At 52.4% G+C, this 18,381-nt stretch overlaps 1 protein-coding gene across 3 annotated transcripts in view; it reads left to right on the top strand.

Annotated features, from left to right (window-relative positions):
• The window catches only part of CAPN15 (calpain 15), a 50,932-nt gene that overhangs the window by 22,019 nt on the left and 10,532 nt on the right, over positions 1–18,381 (top strand). For all 3 annotated transcript variants that reach the window (XM_062503679.1, XM_062503678.1, XM_062503677.1), the window contains one exon: positions 14,499–15,993. In XM_062503679.1, coding sequence (XP_062359663.1) covers positions 14,521–15,993 — 1,473 coding nt within the window. In that variant the 5' untranslated portion in view covers positions 14,499–14,520. The remainder of the gene's footprint in view (positions 1–14,498; positions 15,994–18,381) is intronic.

Raw genomic sequence — 18,381 nt, 5'->3', positions numbered from 1 at the left:
ATCATGCCTTCTTCTTGGCCTCTTCTTGGCTGGATGTGAAGCTTCAAAGGCATTTTCCATGCTGGATTCTTCGAACACTGGGCAAGTGTTGAAAGACACAAGGAGAACTCTGCCTGATGTCAACAACCACTTGCTTTTTGTGTGATTTACTGGTGAGAAAACAGAGGTGCAAAGGGAAGAGACACCTGTTGCAGAAGTATGTTAGAAAGCGGAGAGATTCTGGGGCTTTGGAGCAGGGTTTCTTTTTTTGTAGAGAAGCACAAATCCCTGTAGTGCTGGCTCCAGATGGCCACCTCACCTCTCTCTGTTCTCTGGGGAGCACAGGCTCTTTGAGGCAGACCACAGACCCTCACTTAAAAAGAAATTCCTTAGTTGGCCTGAAGACAGAGAAATGAAAACAACAAGTAGAGGTTCCTCTTCATGCAGCCTGCTTTCCTCAGGGGTTGCTTTTGAAATGGCTGTGCAAACATACCTCAGGCGTGGGGAGCTAAATGGATGGAAACAAGTGTCCTTTGGTCCCATGAGTCCACCCTCCTTGCTGAAATGTCCCTCAGTTCCTCAGGTGAGAGAGAAGCTTAACGAACTGAGCTTCTTGCTCCTTTCCTTGCCTCCTCCCCTCCCTGCTGAGAGTAGGTAAGGCTGTATTGTGAAACATAACTATGGATATCAGCCCCATTAGTGTTTCCCTTCCATCCCACGTTCTCAGCTGAAAGGCCTCCCTGCCTTCATCCTGCATCATACATCCCCATGCTTCCTTCCAAGAGCTGCCAGTGCTACTCTTGAGCCCATTTCAAATGGAACCTGGAGAGAGTTGATCAAAACTTATTCCAAGCATCTCCATGCCAAGATATGTGAGCTCCTCCTGTGGTACCCTGGCAGCTGGGGTGAGGGACACATCAGCAGGTTTCCCTTGGGATCCTTTTCTCTCCCAAGAGAAGCTGGGCTCCTGCGTTGTGGGATCTTTTTTCAGCTGTGCTAACCCAACTCATGCACAGACCTCTTTTGTTAGTGGTATTGGGGTGATGGAAGCCCTCTATAAGCTCCTGGTTAGATCCTGGCACTGGTCTTGTCCTGAAGATTTGGCCTGCATCCTGTTCAGGAGGTGGCAGCTGTCCTAGAAAGGACACAGCAGTCCTGAGTATCTCCTGAGCTGGTATAAACCTCCTCACTAGCACTGGAGGATGTGGTGTGATGTAGGTGAGCTGGAAACTCAGTCACAGCCCTGGGGTGATGTTTGCAGGGAGAGCTGGCTCTGCTCCTCTGGGGCCAGGCACTGATGCCTGGGTGCTGCTCAGAGGTCCTGGGAGCCTTCTGGATCTCGGGGTCAGATTCCCCCCACACATGCACACACCCTTTATTAGCTGTAACAAACCATATGCTCCCTGTTATTTAAATAGAATAAATTTAAAGATGGAAGAGCCTCCAGGAGCATCTGGAGGATGCTGTGGAAAATCGGCAGCTGAAGGAGCTGTATGTGAAGTGAGAGGGGAGAAGAGCCCATAAAGGGCTCGGTGGAAAAAGAGGAGTGTCTGGAAGTCTTTTATCTTCTCATTGCAGTGTTCAGATGCACTTCCAGCTGCTTTCTATTCTGGGATGCAGGGAAGTGTGTGCTCCCACACGTGGCTCTTGCAACTCAGAAAGAGAAGCTCTGGATTGACCCAAAGGTTGGGAATCATTCTGCTGTACAGTAAGAGGAATTCAGGATGGTGAAGGTGCATTGCCAAGACTTGAGAGATTCACATTTCATTTCGGAATTTGTCTTAGACTTAGTGGTCTGTCAGTGCATTGGCTGCTGTCTAGTCTCCATGGAAAGGGAATCCAAGGCTCTCCTAAACAAAAAATGTTTGCTGCAGGCACAGAGCTGCACAGGGAGAAGTCTGTACAGGTGTGAAGCTGTATTACTTTTGGGTGCTGATGGTATTTCTTAGTGCAGTGGGAAATTTCTTGGTGCAGTTTCTTGGAGCAGTGGGAAAGTCAGTCCCAGTTCTGTCTGGAACTCCACCAGATACTTTGTGGAAAAAGGGAATGTGGCTGCCAGGCAAGCGTTGCAAGCTGAAGAGGATGCAGCAATCTCTCTGTATTCACTAGAGACCAAATGGACCCTGGAATTCCTTTGCTTCAGGAGGGGCTTCTCCCTGTTCTGTCCTGGCTAATTCAGGCAACTGGCTTTCCAGATTCTCCTTGTTTTGGGTTTCTTAAAAGTGAAGAATTTTATTTCCTGTCCTTCTGGACTGCGAACTCTCCACTGTCAACAAGAAAGTCACTTATGAGCTCAAGATGCAGATATGAACATCTCACTTGTGCTACATTGCTGGATGTTCCCTCACCCCATGTCCCATCCTATACACTTCTGCCCAAACCTTCAACCCCTTTTTGAGGCTGAAGGGCCAAGGCGTGACCCCACTGGAGCAGGGGGTGCTGAGAGGTGGCAGTTAGCAGCCCTGAGAGTGGGGGATGAGCAGTAGTGGCTGGCTGGCTCACAGAGTGCTCGCCAGCATCCCAGGTGGGCAGGCAGGGATCTCTTGCAGCCTGGTTCTCCTGAGCTGCTGATGGTTTTCCCCTCCCCCCCCCCCAGGGAGTGATGCATATCCCACTTGACTGCCAGGTCCTTCCCTCTCCTGGTGTGGTTCACCAGCTTTGACAGGAAGGGCCAACCCCGCTGCAGGCTTTCACCATTTGTCAGAATAAATTGCTTCTTCCTCCTGGTGCATGGGGGAGATGCTGGTTTGTTTGCCCTGAGTCTTAGCAGCACCTGAGGCAGCTTCTCCCCCTCCTTGCTCTTCCTCCCCACAAGCCTGCAAGGAGAGCAGAGCCTGCTGCAGCTGGCAACAGGCACCTCAAAGCTGGCCTGATGCAGCAATGGATTTTGTGTGCTCTTGCATTCAGCTGCCTGACCTGACATAACCTGGGAAGGGAAACAGAGCTGGAGAAGGTGCTGTTGCTCCAGGAGCAGGAAAGGCAGGTGACATCTGTGAGGTTGGTGGGGTTTGCTGCTGTGGCCCCTCTCCAACCCAGGTCAGTACAGCAGGAGGGCCTGGCTCCAGCCCAGCGGTTGCACCAGGCCTTGGTGTGTCTTTGCAGCACCTGGCAGGGAGTGTGAGTCCACTCGGAAGTTGTGTGTGGAGCCAAGGACTCGGTGGAGTGTGTGTGTACAAACTGCAGTACCCAGTTCAGCTGGGACTCTGTGCAGCTTTGGACAGGGTTCCTGATGTAGGAGAGGGGATGTTCAGGTTTGCTTTCTGACCTTCTGTCACCAAAGGAGCTGGTGATGTGCCCAGGCAAGTGGAGAGCTGGCAGGGTGTGCTGGTGGTGGCTGTGGCTGTGGGGAGCCTCCATCCTCACCTGTCCCTTGCTGCCAGGTAACGTTCGTAGCGTAGCTGCAGTGGCTTCATTACTGTGCCCTGAGCAGGCACACACTGAGCTCCAGGGATGCTGAGAGTTGCCAGAGTTCCTCTCTCTTCTTCTGGCCCCTGGCAATCTTTCTTTCTCTCTGCAGATCAGTGCAAAGCTTGTTGGCTGAGATATTAAGCATGAGCTGCTTTCCTGAGGTCCAAGACTGGCTTAGCTCTTCATTAAGGCCTGTTAATCATGCTGAGGAGCCTGACAGCTGCTGGCCATGGAGCACAGGGCCCTGCTGCTTTCCACTTCTCCAGGATGGTCCTGCCTGGGGTTCCCTGGAGTCACTGGCAGCCACAGGAAGGGCACTGCCTGCTCTGGCATGGGACAGTGCAATTGCAGAGCTTGGCTTGAGAACTTTCCTCATTTGCAGGAAGAGTTCCCAGCAGCAGCTCTGCCAGGAGCTGGCATGGTGGCCAAGTTAAAGCCCTGAGAGAGGAGGAAGAGGAGGCTGGGGGCTCTGCTTCCACCTGCCAGGTTGCAACCCCACTCTTCTTAGTCTCAGACCTCATGGAAACATGAGTCTCTCTCCCTCCATCCCAAATGGTACCAGGCTCTTATTACTGTTGGTTTTTGTCTTAATTGCACCTTGGAGCTATGCTTTGATTTATTTTATCAGGGAGAACTTAGGGAAAAAGATTGTTGTTTCTGAAGCAAATAGCAGCCTGCCTGATGTAGGGCTGTGAACTTGTGGGATAAAAGGAGAGAGGGGCTTGGCAGTGCCCTCCCTGCTCCTTCCTGTGGCTGTGCCTGGTGCCAGGATAGCTCCAGCATCCCACACCCCCCTGGGGTTGCAGAAGGGGCTGGCAGCCCCCAGCAGCACAGGCCTCAAAGGCAGCGAGTGGCTTTGAATTTCCTCCTCACACTGGGAAGAAGGGATTTAATTTATTCTCTGAAGGTACAGGGTGGTGTTTGCAGCTGAGCTGATGGTGCTGGCTGTGAGTGAGGTGGGGCTGTGGAGCTGCTCACAGAGCATCACCTGCAGCTCCTCAAACCTGTGCCATGCCTCGTTCTCCAGACATGAGACACCCAAAGAGATGTCCTCTACTCCATTTCCTCTTGCCTTTCATCTGAAATCCTTCAATTTTGAACTCTTCTCATCCCTCCCACTTTTCCTACTCAAGATTCTGTTGGATTTTTAAATGAAAACCTGCCAGATTTTTAAATGAATTAGTGTAGCAGTAGTATTAAAGAACATCATCTTCCCAGCTGTTCCTCCCCAGCATCTTGCTAGTCCCAGAGCTGGTGCATTGGTCATAAATTCTCTTCCTGCTGTTCTGGATATTCCCTGATTTCTATACATCTTCTGTTGTCCTAACACCAGAGGAGGCTTGGAGATCGGTGTTCCCATCCCTGTATGATGTGACTTACTCACATATTCAATGTTTACTCTGTTTTAGGTGGTCACAAATTTTGCTGGAGAGGTTTATTTTACATGGGAAACTTTCTGTTCACACCAAAGATGGAGTGTAGTTATAAAAACCATACAGGGTAGCTGATCCAATTTTTCCCAAGCTTTCTAAAAAACAAAACTACATTTCTCAAAGTGTTTTCTTGCTCCAAGTGTGCAAGAAGCTGAAGCTTCAAGTATCCAATAGAACTTAGGGCTATCAGTCTTCTAGGATTCAGGCCTTTTAGTGACAAAAAAGATAAAATTCCTGAATTCTTGTGTTGCATTTGCTGGAGGACTATGGGCTTTTTTTCCCCTGAAAAAGCAGCTTTTTTGGGAGTTGCAGGCACACTGAAGCACTCACTGATATTTTGGCAGAACCAGGTGTACTTTGTGCTTTCTACACCCAAGTTACACCAATTTTATGCCACTGTGACAGACCCTCATAAACTGCTGTACCTACTTTCTGTATTTGCTGTTGAGAGGGTTCAAATATCCATTATATGTAGATTTTGGTCAAAGTCAGTGTTGTGTAGTCAAAGCAAGGCTGTTCAGTTCATCACCTCCTTGAGCCAAATCAATGTGTTAATGGCCATAGTATCGTGCTTAAACTCACAGTATGAGTTTAGGGCACAAATATCCTCCCCCTGCTATAATATTTAGGTGCAAATGGAGCTGGGTGTTTTTTGCTTTTAATTTCCCCAGACACACAAAAGGTCTGGGGAAATTAGGTACAGAAAAGGTAAATAAAGTCATTGAGTAAGAGGAATGATGGCAGCAGTAGCGCTGTGCTAAATTGGTTTCTTTGAAGTAATGTGTGATTGCAACTGCAGGAATTTCCTCTGCTTACATGCAGGGAGGTAAGATGAGGTTATTAATTATAACAACAGGCTGGAATTGATCTTAATGAGAAATAGTGCAGCTTTGGAGGAGCTGAGGCTGTGCTGGTGGCTGTCTCCAGGGCTGGGGCTCCAGAAGGACCTTCCTGGCCAGTTCTGCTGCCAGCCTTGCTGCTCCAAAGCCTGTCCCATGATGATCCTGTGCTACTGAGCGGCTCCCTGGTGGTTTTGAACAAGTCTCATTGCAATTGGCTTTCTCATCCAGGCCCTGCATCTCCACAACCTTGGACAGGTGCAGGAGGTGCTGCTTTAGGGTGAGAGACCTCATCAAAAGCTTGTGAATTCAGAGCCTGCAAAACTTTCGAGTAAAGGTTGAACTTGGACTTCGCTGACTTCCTTAGAATACTCAAGTCTGCCTCCTCCTTTTGTATCCCCAGGGATTGTAATTGTTGCCCTGGCAGACATATGGGAAACCTGCTCATTAGCCAAGGAGCCTTTGGGAATGGTCTTGTCCCAGCATGCCTGTGCTCTGCCAGCCAAACTGGTTTTCTTCTGAGAGTTCATTTCTTACAACGCTGCAGCAATTAAGGTTACTTATGCCCAGCCTGTTTTTCTCACAAGACAAGCCTTCCAGATTCTGATTCTGCTTTGATGAAGAATGATGAAAGTTTCTTGTCTCCTGTCCATCAGTTGAGAGTAACACTCTGTGTGTCCCTAGGCTTGGAGAGAAGGCAGCGTGGGGCATGTTCCTTCCAGGTGTGTGTCACTTGGCATTCCTGCAGCAACTTCAGTAACTTCAGATGGGCAGATCCCTCCAAAGACTCTGCCCCTTCCCTCCCTTTTCTTGAACAAAACCCAGGGATTTCAACCATGAAGGCTCTGCAAGACATGAGAGTCTCCTCAACTTCCCTTCTCCATCAAAGCCAGACTTTGGTGCGTGTCATGGGAGCTTTCAGGGTGCTTCTGCCCCAGCTGTGCTTCTGCCCTCCTCCTCCTGTTTCCCACCGCACTCTGAACACATTCCTCTGTCTCTTCATGGCTGGTGAAGGATAGAGGAGTGTTCTCTCTGTCTCACTTGCACCCCTTGCAAGCACTTGTATTTACAGTGCATTGCTTTGGAATTGCCCAATGCTCTCAGGAATGAACAGGGTGGGGTTGTTGGAGTGTCCTGTGCAGGGCCAGGAGTTGGACTCACGATCCTTGTGGGTCCCTTCCAGCTCAGGACATTCTGTGATTCTGTGAAGTCCTTTCTTGCCTGTCCCACAGCAAGATGTCCCCTCTCACCCTCACATCTGACAGACAATCCCTGTTTTTGGGGAGGTGACAAGAGAGTGAAGTGCAGGGCCAGCTGTAGTCTGAGAGTGTGTTCTGTGGCTTTGTTGCCTGCCAGAAAATTCCTGTGCTGAGTGCACTCTCTACAGATGGGCCAGTGTTTTTTCTCTCAGACCTCTCATTAGCAGAGTTCAGCTTTCCCCTGGGAAATTCTCATTAAAACTCCCAGCCTCTTCTCTCCCTGGTTGCTGGAGTACATCTGAGCTGCCGAAGCTGTGTCCAGTGAGGGAAAAGAAGAAACTAAATAGAAACTGTGCAAGAGCCATCTAGAGGTTTGGTGCAATGGGACCAAGAAATTCCCAGGAACTGGAGTGCATCATCAGCTTGGGAAACCCTTCATGTCTGTCTGAGCCTCTTGGCACCTCTGGGGAGGGTTGTTTGATGTTGCTGGGTCTTTTATGGCCCCATTCACCATCAAGTGCTCACCCTTGAATGGTTTCCTGCTGCAGAATTAGACCTTATTTCCCCCTCCTGCTTTGATGAGGGATTTTTGCCTGCCATCATTCCTTTATTAAACAGGACAAATCCAGTTGTCCTGTTTCAATTCATTGTAGGTTATCACCAGTAGAAAATGCCATTTCCTGCATGAATGTGATTGTTCTGCTCCAGTGAATGGTCAGGAGTGCTGATATTGTGCAGGGAGGAGGGAACCTCCAGAAAGAAGGGATGTCCTGGCCACAGATGAGTTTGTCCTGGAAGGGGACCACGCTGGTCCCTTGGCTGATTTTCCATCCCCGACCTAAGCTGTGTGTCTGGGAACTTGACAGTTTGTCCTGGATTGACACTTAAAGAGTGAGAGCAGATATAAATATATGATAAAGCTCTGGAGTGCTCAAAAATTAGTATTTCAGGATTAAGAAATCTTTATTTCCTCAAGTGCTTCAACAAAAGGAGGAATTTGTGTAGTTGTAGTTGTGGTTCCGTTCCACCAACTGAAGGAACAAAGGTTGCTCAGAGCAAGGCCCCAGCTCTTGTCCTGGCTCAAGGGTGTGCCTGGTGTCAGAGGTTGCATGAAGAAAATGGTGACCTTTTTGGAGCTGTTTTTGGTGTTGGGGCTCTAAGGTGGTCAGGGTGCTGGAGTGTGAGTCATTCAAAGAGAGGGTGAGGGAGCTGGGCTCAGTCAGGAATTCAACCCAAGAAAGATGCTACCCTGCTGGAGTGAGTCCAGAGGAGCCCACTGAGCTGATCACTTAGAGCTGGAGCCCCTCTGCTCTGGAGCCAGGCTGGGAGAGCTGGGGGTGTTCACCAGGAGAAGAGAAGGCTCCAGGGACACCTCAGAGCCCCTGCCAGGGACTAAAGGGGCTCCAGGAGAGCTGGAGAGGGGATGGAGGGACAGGACACAGGGAATGGCTTCCCGGTGCCAGAGAGCAGAGATAGATGGGATATTGGGAAGGAATTGTTCCCTGGGAGGGTGGGGAGGCCCTGGCAGAGGGTGCCCAGAGAAGCTGTGGCTGTTCCTGGATCCCTGGAAGTCCAAGGCCAGGCTGGACAGGACTTGGAGCAACCTGGGACAGTGGGAGGTGCCCCATGTCAGGGGATGGAATTGGATGATCAATAAGGTCCCTTCCAACTCAGATATTCCATTATTCCATAGTTAGTTCCAGCTGGAGAGGAAGCGTTGAAGGAGCTCTACCAATATATACAGACACATCATCCAGAGGTCAGGGCCAGGATCTTCACAACAGCACATGGTGGAAGGGCAGGAAACAGCAAACATAGGATGAAACAGGAGAGTATCAGACTGGATGTAAGGAAAAGTGTTTCTGCCCAAGGACAGTCAGTTAGTTGAGGTTGCTGCCCAGAGAGGTTGTGAAGTCTCCATCCTTGGAGGTTTTCAAGACCAGACTGTCTAAACCTGCTGCAATCCCTTTAAGAGATTCAGCTTGAAGCAGGAATTTGGGGTGGAGACCACCCTGTGGTCTTTTCTGACCCGAATTACACTAGGGATCCTCCATGCTTGCTCTTGTGGAAGTGGGGTGCTGCTTTTGCACACACCTGGAGAGGTGCAGCCTCTGGTTTTTTGGGAATGTTTGTGCCATTACAGTGGGACCACCTGGCACTGCCTGGCATAGACACTTTGATACAGTGCTCCAGGAAAGCTGGCTGAGTTAGGGGAGGGTCTCTTTGCTGTCTCTGCCCTTGCTCAGCAGATTTGGGAGAAAAGGGTAAAGAGACAAATCCTTTCTGGTGCTTTATTTTTGTTCATGTCTCTCCAAGACAGAATATCCTGAGTTGGAAGAGTCCTGGAAGGATGGGGTGAAGGTCACTGGTATTAAAGCCTGTTTTATTTTCTTGTTTCACTTTGGAGGCAGGATTTGGAAGTACTTATGCAACCTGCCCTGTTTGGATGATGCCAGCAAGGAGCTGGCGACACTTTCCTTTATAGCCTTGGGGGTTCAGAAGTCTGAATCAGAGACTGTTTGTCTCCACCGATGCTCCTATAGAAACTTGTACCAAGTGGAAAGTCCCAGCTCCCCGTGTTTCTGTGTTGTTCTGCCAGTATATCTGCTGCAACCTTCCAGGTCCAGCCTCCCAGCCCCTGCCTGGCTCTGCAAGAGTGAGTCAGCTCAGCCAACAGCATCTCCTCGCCCGGGCTTCATGATCCCAACCCACATGTGCTCCTAACGTTGTACTGCCACAGGGATTCTGAGTGGCTCCTGACCTCCTGCACCCCTTCTTGGTGGGCACAGGTGCCTTCTGCTCCTGCTGGCTCTGGAGATGTGGTAGGTCCATCTGGGAGAAGGCTCAGCAGTCCTCTCTTATGTCTGGGTCCGCAGTGCTACTGAAAGAAAGTTAAATGGGAAATATTAAATAGAAAGCATGGGGTTGAGGGGAAGGGATTCACAGCTCGCAGACATTGAGAGGCAGGAATTGTTTAGGATTTTTTGGTAATTTTTCTTTTTTTCCACAAAATTGTAGTGCTTTATCTTGTATTTGTGAGTGAGGATTTTGCTGGGTTGCACTGTATGTCAGTGAGCTCGGGGTGTGTGTTGCTGACTAGAACAATTGATTTTTATTTATTTGTTTATTTACTGTGAGAGAGAAACAAAGCTGTAAGTTTTAAGACTTTAGCTGCTCTGGAGGAGTTTTATTTAGAGAAACAGCCTGATTGTGTTGCTGTGTGTGATTGATACAAACTCCTCTAATCCTGTTGCCAGTGTGGGCTCTGCAGCAGAGCCCTGGGATCTCTCACTCTGGTGCCCAGGTCACCTCGAGCCATTCTCTGGCAGTCCAAGGTGCTTCTGCCCAGAGCTGGGTGCCATCTCCTGCCCTGGAGCTTAGCTGCATATCATACAGCCCAGGAAGGACACAAACTGCAGGTTTTTGGGCACTTCCTACCTTGTCATGTTCCTTCTTGTTTTGCCCTGCTTCAGAGAAGTCTTTGGTCTCAGATGGTGCCCAAAGGTGGTGGCCATCCATGGACAGTTTGGTGGCTGTGTGGGAGCCAGGGCTCTGCAGCAGCTGGACACACAAGGCTCAGCAAACTCCTCGCTCAGCAGAGCCTGGGGCGGGGATATCACTGTCCTGAAATGGTTTTGGAAGGTGACCAGCTGGAACCTTCTTAATCCCTGGAGCAGTGAGATTCCCTGGGACCTGATCAGTGTGTTGAAAGCTGCCTGCTTGGTTGAATACTTTCTATATTATTTTTTAAGCATGATAATTACACTGCTGTGATTGCCAAGGTAGGGGCACTCCTGCCAACGTGGTGGTGCCTCCTGCCAGCTGATATCTCCTGCCTTGGTTGGGGAGAGCTGCTGTGGTGAGAAGCACAGCCATGTGGATCCAGCCCCATTCATGCACCTGGAGGTGTGGGGTTGTAGCCTGTTACCCTTTCCTTGCACCCCAAGCTGCCCTTTTTGTATGCACCCCAAGAGAGGCTCCAGCAGCTCCCTGATGCCAGGCTGTGGAGCAGAGCCCTGTGTCACTGTGCTCCCTGTGAAGTGTCCCCCAGGAAAGCCCTCCCGTGGGTGGATGCTGCCAGGTCCCTGGTTTTGGAGGAGCTCCTCTCCCGCAGGAAGGTGGCAGGCAATGTTTATCTCAGTTGTGTTTGCTGGGGCTGAAGAGTGACTGTGTTAACATGCAGCAGATGGGCCTGGTGAATAGGTGCTGGAGATAACCCTATTTCCTCACGAAGCCTTGCTGCCTGCTGGGAAAGGAGCCAGCCAGGCTGTTTAAGGAGAAGTGTGGAGCTTGGGCAGGCTGAGGATGGATTTCTCCTTCAGCTCGTTCAGTTTTGGGAGGAGGTTGTTCCTGTGGGGCAGAGGCTGCTGCCACAACCCACTGTGTTCTGGTATGGGTTGGACCATGTAAAGGCAGATTCTAGCCTGGCGCCTGCTGGGATCTTTGGACCCTAAATTTAATTCCATTCCAGGCAGGGACTGGAACTGTCTATCAGTCCTAGGCAGGGGAAAGCAGGCTGCAGGCTGGTGTCCTGCCAGTCATCAAGGCTGGGGGATTGATGGTTGGGAATCCGGAGTTGTGGGACACAGCTGAAGGTTCGTGTCCCATGTACTCTGCTGTGCTGTGTGTATCCCACTCACTTCCAGGGAAAACTGGGTGGCTGCTGGGCACCACGATGTGCAACAGTAGGCAGGGAAGTCTCCTGCCAAAGCTTGTCACACTGGTGGCCCAGCCACTGTAGAACCCTTGAGGGAAGAGCTGATGGCCCTTCTGGAGGGCGTTCTGGTTTTTCTGAGAAAGTCAAATAGGTGGAAATCCCAGCAGCAGTTGGACAGTGTTAGGGGGTGATTCCAGTTGCATGGGGCGAGAAGATGGAACCAGGAGGGGGACAGCATGACCAGAGAATGTCAGAGCTCCCCAGGGCCTTTCCAGGACACTTTATTGTCTCGGCTTCCACCTCCCTTCTGGCTGCCTGGAGCCTGGATCTCCTGCCCAGCCAAGTGAAATGGTGCTGCCTTCCCTGAGCCTGCTGATTGTTGCTGATGCCACATAAAGCAGGTCTGGTTGCAGCTCACCCCAGCATCCCCTCATGTGGTACTTCTGTCTTTTAGGTTATCCTGGGTTTTCTCCTCTCTGTGGGAAGAGACAGGGTGGTTCCTGTGGTGGCATTGCTAGAAGCCTTTGCCTGCTGGGTGGGACCATGGGATGTGTGGGAAGAGGCTTGGTGGCTGTATGTCCCAATCCACAGAAAGCACTGCGGCATCCATGCTTTGGGGTGGATTTTTTGGAGCCAATGCTCTCCTTCACTGTGTACAGTGGGTAACAGCATGGAACTCTGCAGGAGGATGGAGGTGGATGGCACAGGTTGCTGACAGCCTTCCCTTGCCTTTTGCTGATGCCTGTGGTTTGATGAATCTCATCCAGTAAAGACAAATGGATGTGACAGGATCATGGTGCCCTTCATGGCCCCATTTGCTTCCAGAGCCGGGCAGCAGCTCCTTCCCCTCCTCTGCCTGAGGAATGATCTCCCTTTCAGATGTTGTGGACATGGTGCTGCCACAGGGGAGAGGGATGTACAGTGGCTCCCAGCTGTAGGATTTGAGGCAGAAAAATCAATGTTTATATTTCTCTTAGCTGGGAATAACTCCAGTAAATAAACACCTTGCAGAGTTCAAACGATGCAGGCACCGTATATGAACCAGAATGAATTTTCAAGCTCTCTCTTGCAATAAAATGGATTTCTTGATTTCAGGCTTTATTTAGAGAAACGTTTGATTTAAGAAGGGAGTTGAAGGTTATATCTGATCTCTCTGAGGTGAAGCTGCTCTTCCAGTGGCTGTGGAGTATGGTGTGGAAATGTGGTTGGATTGCTGCTGCTGCTGGAGTGTTCCCAGGAGAGTTTTTCATGTACCAGCCAAAGGGAGGGTCACTTCCCTCCTCCCCATGGGGGTTCTGCCTGCATCCTCTGCCCCTCCAGACTTCCCTGCTGCATTGCAGTGTGCTCAGAGCCTTGGGAAGCTGTGTGTGCAGGTGCTGCTGCTTAGGATTCTGGAGGCCAGCCAGGACCCGGTTCCTTCCACGGGCTGCACCGGTGTCTTGGAGCTGTCTGTGCCTGCCCTTTATGGAATTAAACACCCTCCTTCCCTTTGTTCCAGCCAGTGTGGTGGTTGAACTCAGCTGCTGAAGGGACGCTGGAGAGGGAGCCAGTGCTGAGCCCACTGAGGTGCAGCTCCCATGACTTAGGCTGTTCTTGGTCTCTGGAGGTCTGACTTTGCTGGTCCTGGGAAGAGCTGAGGGCAGGGGATGGACTTGGAGGCTTCTTCTGCACAGCTGACCCTGTCTGTGGTCTCAGGCAAGCAGAACAGGGTGGAAGGACTTGGAAGGGTCCTGCTCTGCTGGTAAGAAGCACAGCTGACCTGGAGCTGGGGTTCAAGATTGGGTTTAAGACTTGGCCATCTTATCTGGGGGCAGGAGTGCGTGAAGGAGCGCTCCAGGCTCCTGGTGCATGTTTAACTGAGAGAGAGCTGGTTTGTCCTTGTGTGAATGAGAAGAAAACTACTTTAGCCCCACCTTTGCTCCAAGCTGCAGGAAATTACCTGGAGCAGGGGGACAAAGGGCATTCTGCAGGGCTGGGTTTGTTCTCAGTGTGAGGGCACCCTGAAAGCACCAGGAGGGCTGCACGGGGGAAGGCTGCTCTCTGCAACCCAGGTATCACCATGGTCCTTGGAGCTGGGGCTGCTGTTTCCCTTTCTGAAAATTGAACCTGCCTAGAAAACATCATTGTGGCTTTCTGCCCCAGCACAAGGTTGTTCTGTCACATGTTGGACTCGTTCCTCTGTCAGGGCTTCAGGCATTCCCAGGCAATGCTGGAGGTTGGTGCCAAGGGCTAGTGCAGCCAGAAGGGCATTATGGCCTCTCTATTTCACAGATAAGTGGGGAGGCAGCTGGAGCTGGGACACAGTGCCTCTGTCTGCTGAGCTTGGAAGCTGCTGGTGAGCTGTCCTGGTACTGGTGCACCATGGAGCTGCTCCTCCCAGGCTGGCTGGGCCAGGCTTCTGGCCCCAAAACCTACAGCCAGGTAGAAGCACCTCTGCACACCAAAGCCTGCCTTCCCTGGCTTGGTGGTGTCTGGTGTGGGATAACACAGTTATCCCAGTGTGGATAAATGGTGTGGAGCTGAAAGGAGAGGAGGGAGACGGGAACAGGAAGTGAGACAGAGTTGGTGTGGAGTAGAGAAGGAGGAAAGAGCTGATACTGGAACAGCAAGAAGGCAGAGCAGGGTATCACCTCCTCCAAAGAGTTTCAGACTACCTGCAGACACACAAAGTTGCTAGGGTTGGGCACAGAGTTGGTGTATGTGCTCAGTAGGGCACAACCCCACTGTGAGGATGGGGTCAATGGGTTCTGGGCTGCTTGTTTTGCCCTTCCTGGAGCATTTTGGATAGAAGCCAATGCATTGCCATGCACTTGGAGAATTTGTCAGTGCCAGAGGAGCAAGTGCCTGTAGAGCAGTGACTGGATTGATGGTTGTTCCCTTCCTGGAAGCAAGGTCCTTACCATGCCAGCCCAGGAAACACGTGGTACCGCTGCATATCGGGTGGCCTTGGCCTCAACCTCACCCTGTGTCTTCTTTCTTGCAGCCACTCCCACTCTCCCGGCTCCATGGCTGCCGTCCGCGAGTGGTCCTGCACGCGCTGCACCTTCCTGAACCCCGTGGGCCAGCGGCAGTGCTCCATCTGCGAGGCCCCTCGCCAGAAGCCCGACCTCAACCACATCCTGCGGCTCAGCGTGGAGGAGCAGAAATGGGCCTGTGCCCGCTGCACCTTCAGGAACTTTCTGGGCAAGGAAACCTGTGAGGTCTGTGGCTTCACCCCGGAGCCGGGACCCAGTGGCTCCCCCTTGCCTGTCATCAACGGTATCTTGCCCAAGCCTGCCGTGCTGGTGGAGCCCAAGGGCACGTCCAAGGAGGAGTCTGCCAAGGCAGAAAGCAGCAGTGAGGACTCAGAGGGGAAGAGTCCTGATGAAGCAGAGCTGGAGAGCGGCTGGGCTTGCCAGCGCTGCACCCTGCACAACACGCCCGTGGCTAATTCCTGCTCCGCCTGTGGTGGCCCACGCAAGCTCTCCCTGCCCAAGATCCCACCAGAGGCGCTGGTCGTCCCTGAAGTCATCACCCCGGCCGGATTCCACATGGCCCCCTCCACCCCGCAGCCTCTAGTCTCGGCAGAGATCTCTGACGGCGATGCCGTGGCCGCCCAGGGTCCGGCGGCAATGGAACAAGAGACCCAGAAGATACCAGCCTTCAGCCCCTTTTCCCCAGGCCTCCAGAACAACCCTGTGCCCCGAAGCCGGCGGGAGGTGCCCCCACAGCTGCAGATGCCGGGCCCCGAAGGCTCCCAGCCCTCGGCTACGGGCTCTGTGGGCCAGAAGGGCTCTCCCCAAGGCCAGGCCAGGGCTGCCCCTGCCGCACGCTTCCCAGACCTGCTGTCCAACAAACGATTGAGCGTGCTGGAGGAGGAGATGGAGGTCAGTCCGTCCCATTGGAAATGCAGCTCCTGCTCCCTGCTCAACTCCGTCGGGGCCAGCAAGTGCGAAGTTTGCAACACCCAAAAAGGCAGCGACACCATCAACCTGGTGGGGGACTCCGTGAGGTTCACCCCGTGCAGCCCATCCAGCCCTGACTTCACTACCTGGTCCTGTTCCAAGTGCACCCTCAAGAACCCCACTCAGGCCCAGAAGTGCAAGGTGTGCGGTTCCTCCAAGCTGCACGGCTTCCAGGAGCACGGGGCGCCGGGCGAGGCGGCCCCGCGCTGCCCCGACTGCGGCGCCTGCGACAGGGCCGGCTGCTCCTGCGGCGCCAAGGCCCCGTCCGCACGCAAGGTCGCTCGGCTCTTCCCGGCCCCGCTGCCTGGCGGGCAGGACAAGCCAGGCCAGTGGGCCTGTCCTGCCTGCACCCTTCTGAACGAGGTGAAGGCCAAGCACTGCGGCGCCTGCCACACCCCCCAGCAGTATGTGGCCCAGCACAAGGGCCTCAAGCCCCTCAAAAGGAGGGAGAGCATGCATGTGGAGAAGAGGAGGCAGACAGATGAGGGTGAGGCCAAAGCCCTGTGGGAAAATATCGTGACCTTCTGCCGGGAGGTGAGTGCTTGTTTGTTTCTGGCTTCCCTTTCTGCTTCCCCCATAGGTCTGGGGCAGCACCTTCCATGCCTTGGGGTCCAGGGATCTTCCCTTGCAACAGCTGGATGCTGGTTGTTAGCACTGAAATGTCATCTTTTGGTGCAGAATGATCTAAGACAGCCCATACAGCCCACTCCTGGTGCAAGGGCGAGGAAGTCTAAAACCTATGCTAAACCTGGTAATTCTGAAACTCAGTGGTATTTTAAATCAGTGAGAGAGAACTTCTGAGATGAAGGGGACATCCTTCGATGGTCAGTCCATCTTCTCTAGTGTCCAGTGGTGGGAAAAGTGGGGAGCGTGTCCAGGTTGGCTGGTGGCACAGCTACCTGTGGATGCAGGAAATCTGGGATGCAACAAGCAGAGGCTCAAGATGAGCGTGCCTGCAGAGGAACTGCAGGTGTTTTGGAACCACGGGCTGAGCCTTGGCGTTCTTGATTTGGGTGTTGCAAATGCAGAGGTGCAGCACAAATGGCTCCCCCTGGTCTGGGCAGGCCAGCTGAGCTGTAGCTGTACCTGGCTCTAGTTGAAGGTCTCAGGAGTACATGCTAGCACCCACCTTCCCGCTGTGAGCTGTCTGGTCCAGTCAGTTTGGCTTCAGCCTCAAACACCACTCTGATGGCCTCATTTTTTTTTCCCTGTATGGCATTGAAAGTTTCTGTGCATGCTGCCTTCTCTGGCCTCCTTCTGGGGGAAGCCTCCAGCTCTTCTGCAGCAGGTGGAAAGGTAGTTGCCGTCCCATTTAGATGTACAGACAAGGCTTTTCCTGCCTGGTCTGAGGATCGTGTCCATTCCTGTGCCTCCACTGCACAGTCCAGGGAAAAGAGATGTTTGGCTTGGAGGGGGAGCGCTGAGAATGATCTTGTTGGGGCTTGTGGTTTTTTTTAAATTGCTGTGTGTCCTTCCTAACAGGCGTGGGTGTCTTTATAGCAGAGACCCAGATTCTGCTTATCCCTGTCCTTTAAGCAAGTGAATAGCCTCTTTTGTAGGCAGGGAACATCTGTTACATCAGGAATCAGGCCTGAAGGATGAATCACGATGATGGCCAGGCTGAATTAGCAGCATGGCACTGCCAGGAAACGGAGCTTGCCTTGCCCTGTCCCGCTCAGTCAGAGCCTTGGCTGAGCCTCTTGTGCTCCTTAACCCACCAGTAATGGGCTGTTAGATCCATGTGGGCCATCTCCCAAGAATCCCCCTGCACCCAAACCTCAGCTGTGCTCTGGCACTGTTCAGGTCCTTGGTTAGGCATGGAAGCAGTGGAGGGACAATGCTGCTCCCGTCCTTGTGCTCACTCTGCTCCTGGTGTCCCTCCCAGTGCTCCTGGTCAGGCTTGGTGTGTGAGGCAGTTCCCTGCTGCCTGAGCCTTTCCCAGCCTGTTCGGCCTGGCCCTGGAGGAGTCAAACTGGCCAAGTTCTCCCCAGTCTGTTGTCCCCCTGCCCCACGTCATGTGGAGCAGCCCCTCTTGCTGCTCCCTGCCAAAATTTCTGCTTGAGCTCCTGCTGTGGATTTTCCTTCCTCTGCTATTCTTCTCAGTGTTTGGTCCCTTTTTTAACTTTGCCCTTTCTCTTCTGTTGGGGAGTAGTACAGAGCTGACCTCTTTGACTGGAATCGTGAAATCAGAATTTGGGTTGGAGAGAACCTTAAAGCTCATCTCGTTCCAACCCTGATGACCCACCTCAACTTCCACCAGACCAGGTTACTCCAAGCCCTGGCCTGGCCAAGCCTGGCCCTGGACACTTCCACAGATGGGACAGCCACAGCTTCTCTGGGCAGTCTGTGACAGGGCCCTGTGACAGGGCCTCCCCATACTCACAGAGAAGAATTTTTCCTCAGTATCCAACCTAAATTTCTCCCCTTTTAGTTTAAAATTTTCCTCTTTTCCCATCACTACTTGTCCATGTGAAAAATTGCTTTCCCTCTTATTAATAAGCCCCCTTTAGGCACTGGAAGGGGTTCTAAGGTCTCCATGGAGCTTTCTCCAGGTGAACACCCGCAGCTCTCCCAGCCTGGCTCCACAGCAGAGGGGAGGGATCCTGCCCATGGAGCATCTCCATGGGTCTCCCCTGGACCTGTTCTAACAGATCCCCATCTTTCTTGTGCTGAGTCCTCCAGAGATAGACAAAACTGGTGTCCTCGTTTGAAAAACCAACCCCCAACAACTGGGGTCTCACAAGGGCAGAGCAGAGGGGGAGAATCCCTTCCCTCATGTCCTCATGGCCTTGCATAGCAAGTTCCTCCAGAGATCCGTGTGCAGGGATGGGTCACATCCAGGTCCTCAGCGAGGATGTGGGGAATGCTAGAATGGTGGCTGCTCCTCAGCAGCACGGGGCAGATGCTCCCCTTAGAGAGCAG

Source organism: Cinclus cinclus, chromosome 16 (assembly GCF_963662255.1).
Source record: "Cinclus cinclus chromosome 16, bCinCin1.1, whole genome shotgun sequence".
NCBI classification, from domain to species: domain Eukaryota; kingdom Metazoa; phylum Chordata; class Aves; order Passeriformes; family Cinclidae; genus Cinclus; species Cinclus cinclus.
This window is presented reverse-complemented; position numbering and strand designations above follow the sequence as displayed.